Source organism: Sphaeroforma arctica (genome assembly GCF_001186125.1).
Source record: "Sphaeroforma arctica JP610 unplaced genomic scaffold supercont1.14780, whole genome shotgun sequence".
NCBI lineage: Eukaryota > Ichthyosporea > Ichthyophonida > Sphaeroforma > Sphaeroforma arctica.
In genome coordinates, this window is record NW_014025778.1 from 1 (window position 1) to 556 (window position 556).

Here is a 556-nt window from a genome sequence, read left to right on the forward strand (position 1 = left end):
GCTACCACACAAATCTCAACTGCGGGTGGGTTTATGCTGACGCACGTGGACTGTGTATCTCAAAACTATTGCTGCAATTACCCAGGAGCTGATCCGAAAGCTGTGTCGCCTACGGGTGGTTCAGAAGTATACAAACAGGACAAAAGGCCCAGCATAGATTCCGGGTGCAGTTGTGAGTTGGATAGTCACCCATTCACTGACACAGAACAGACACTGTCCAGAAAGGCCGTAGAGATACTGCACATGCTAGGAGTAGACAAGCCAGAGGGCACGGTATGAGTTCTATGTTTGTTTATATAGCATAGCAGTGTATGCTTCTGCATCTGGAGAGGGAGAGCGTATGTAGTGTTTGCTAATATTGTAACTGTGCCGGTAGGGAGTGTATGTGTGGTGTGTGTATGTGGTTTGTATTTGGTTTTGCTATGTCTTGTATGTGTGTGTCACGTATTCGGCCGTATGTGTTCTGCGGTCTTGTATGTATCTGGCTCGTTATGGTGCATCTAACAATCTTTATATATATATATGGATATATACGCACACACACACACACACACAC

At 45.5% G+C, this 556-nt stretch overlaps 1 protein-coding gene across 1 annotated transcript; it reads left to right on the top strand.

Annotated features, from left to right (window-relative positions):
* Nucleotides 1-33: 33 nt before the first annotated feature.
* Nucleotides 34-273, top strand: SARC_18241 (hypothetical protein; the record flags this gene model as incomplete). Its single annotated transcript, XM_014287677.1, has 1 exon — nucleotides 34-273. A coding segment is annotated over one exon (240 nt), but the record flags the coding sequence as incomplete, so codon positions are not given.
* Nucleotides 274-556: the final 283 nt, after the last annotated feature.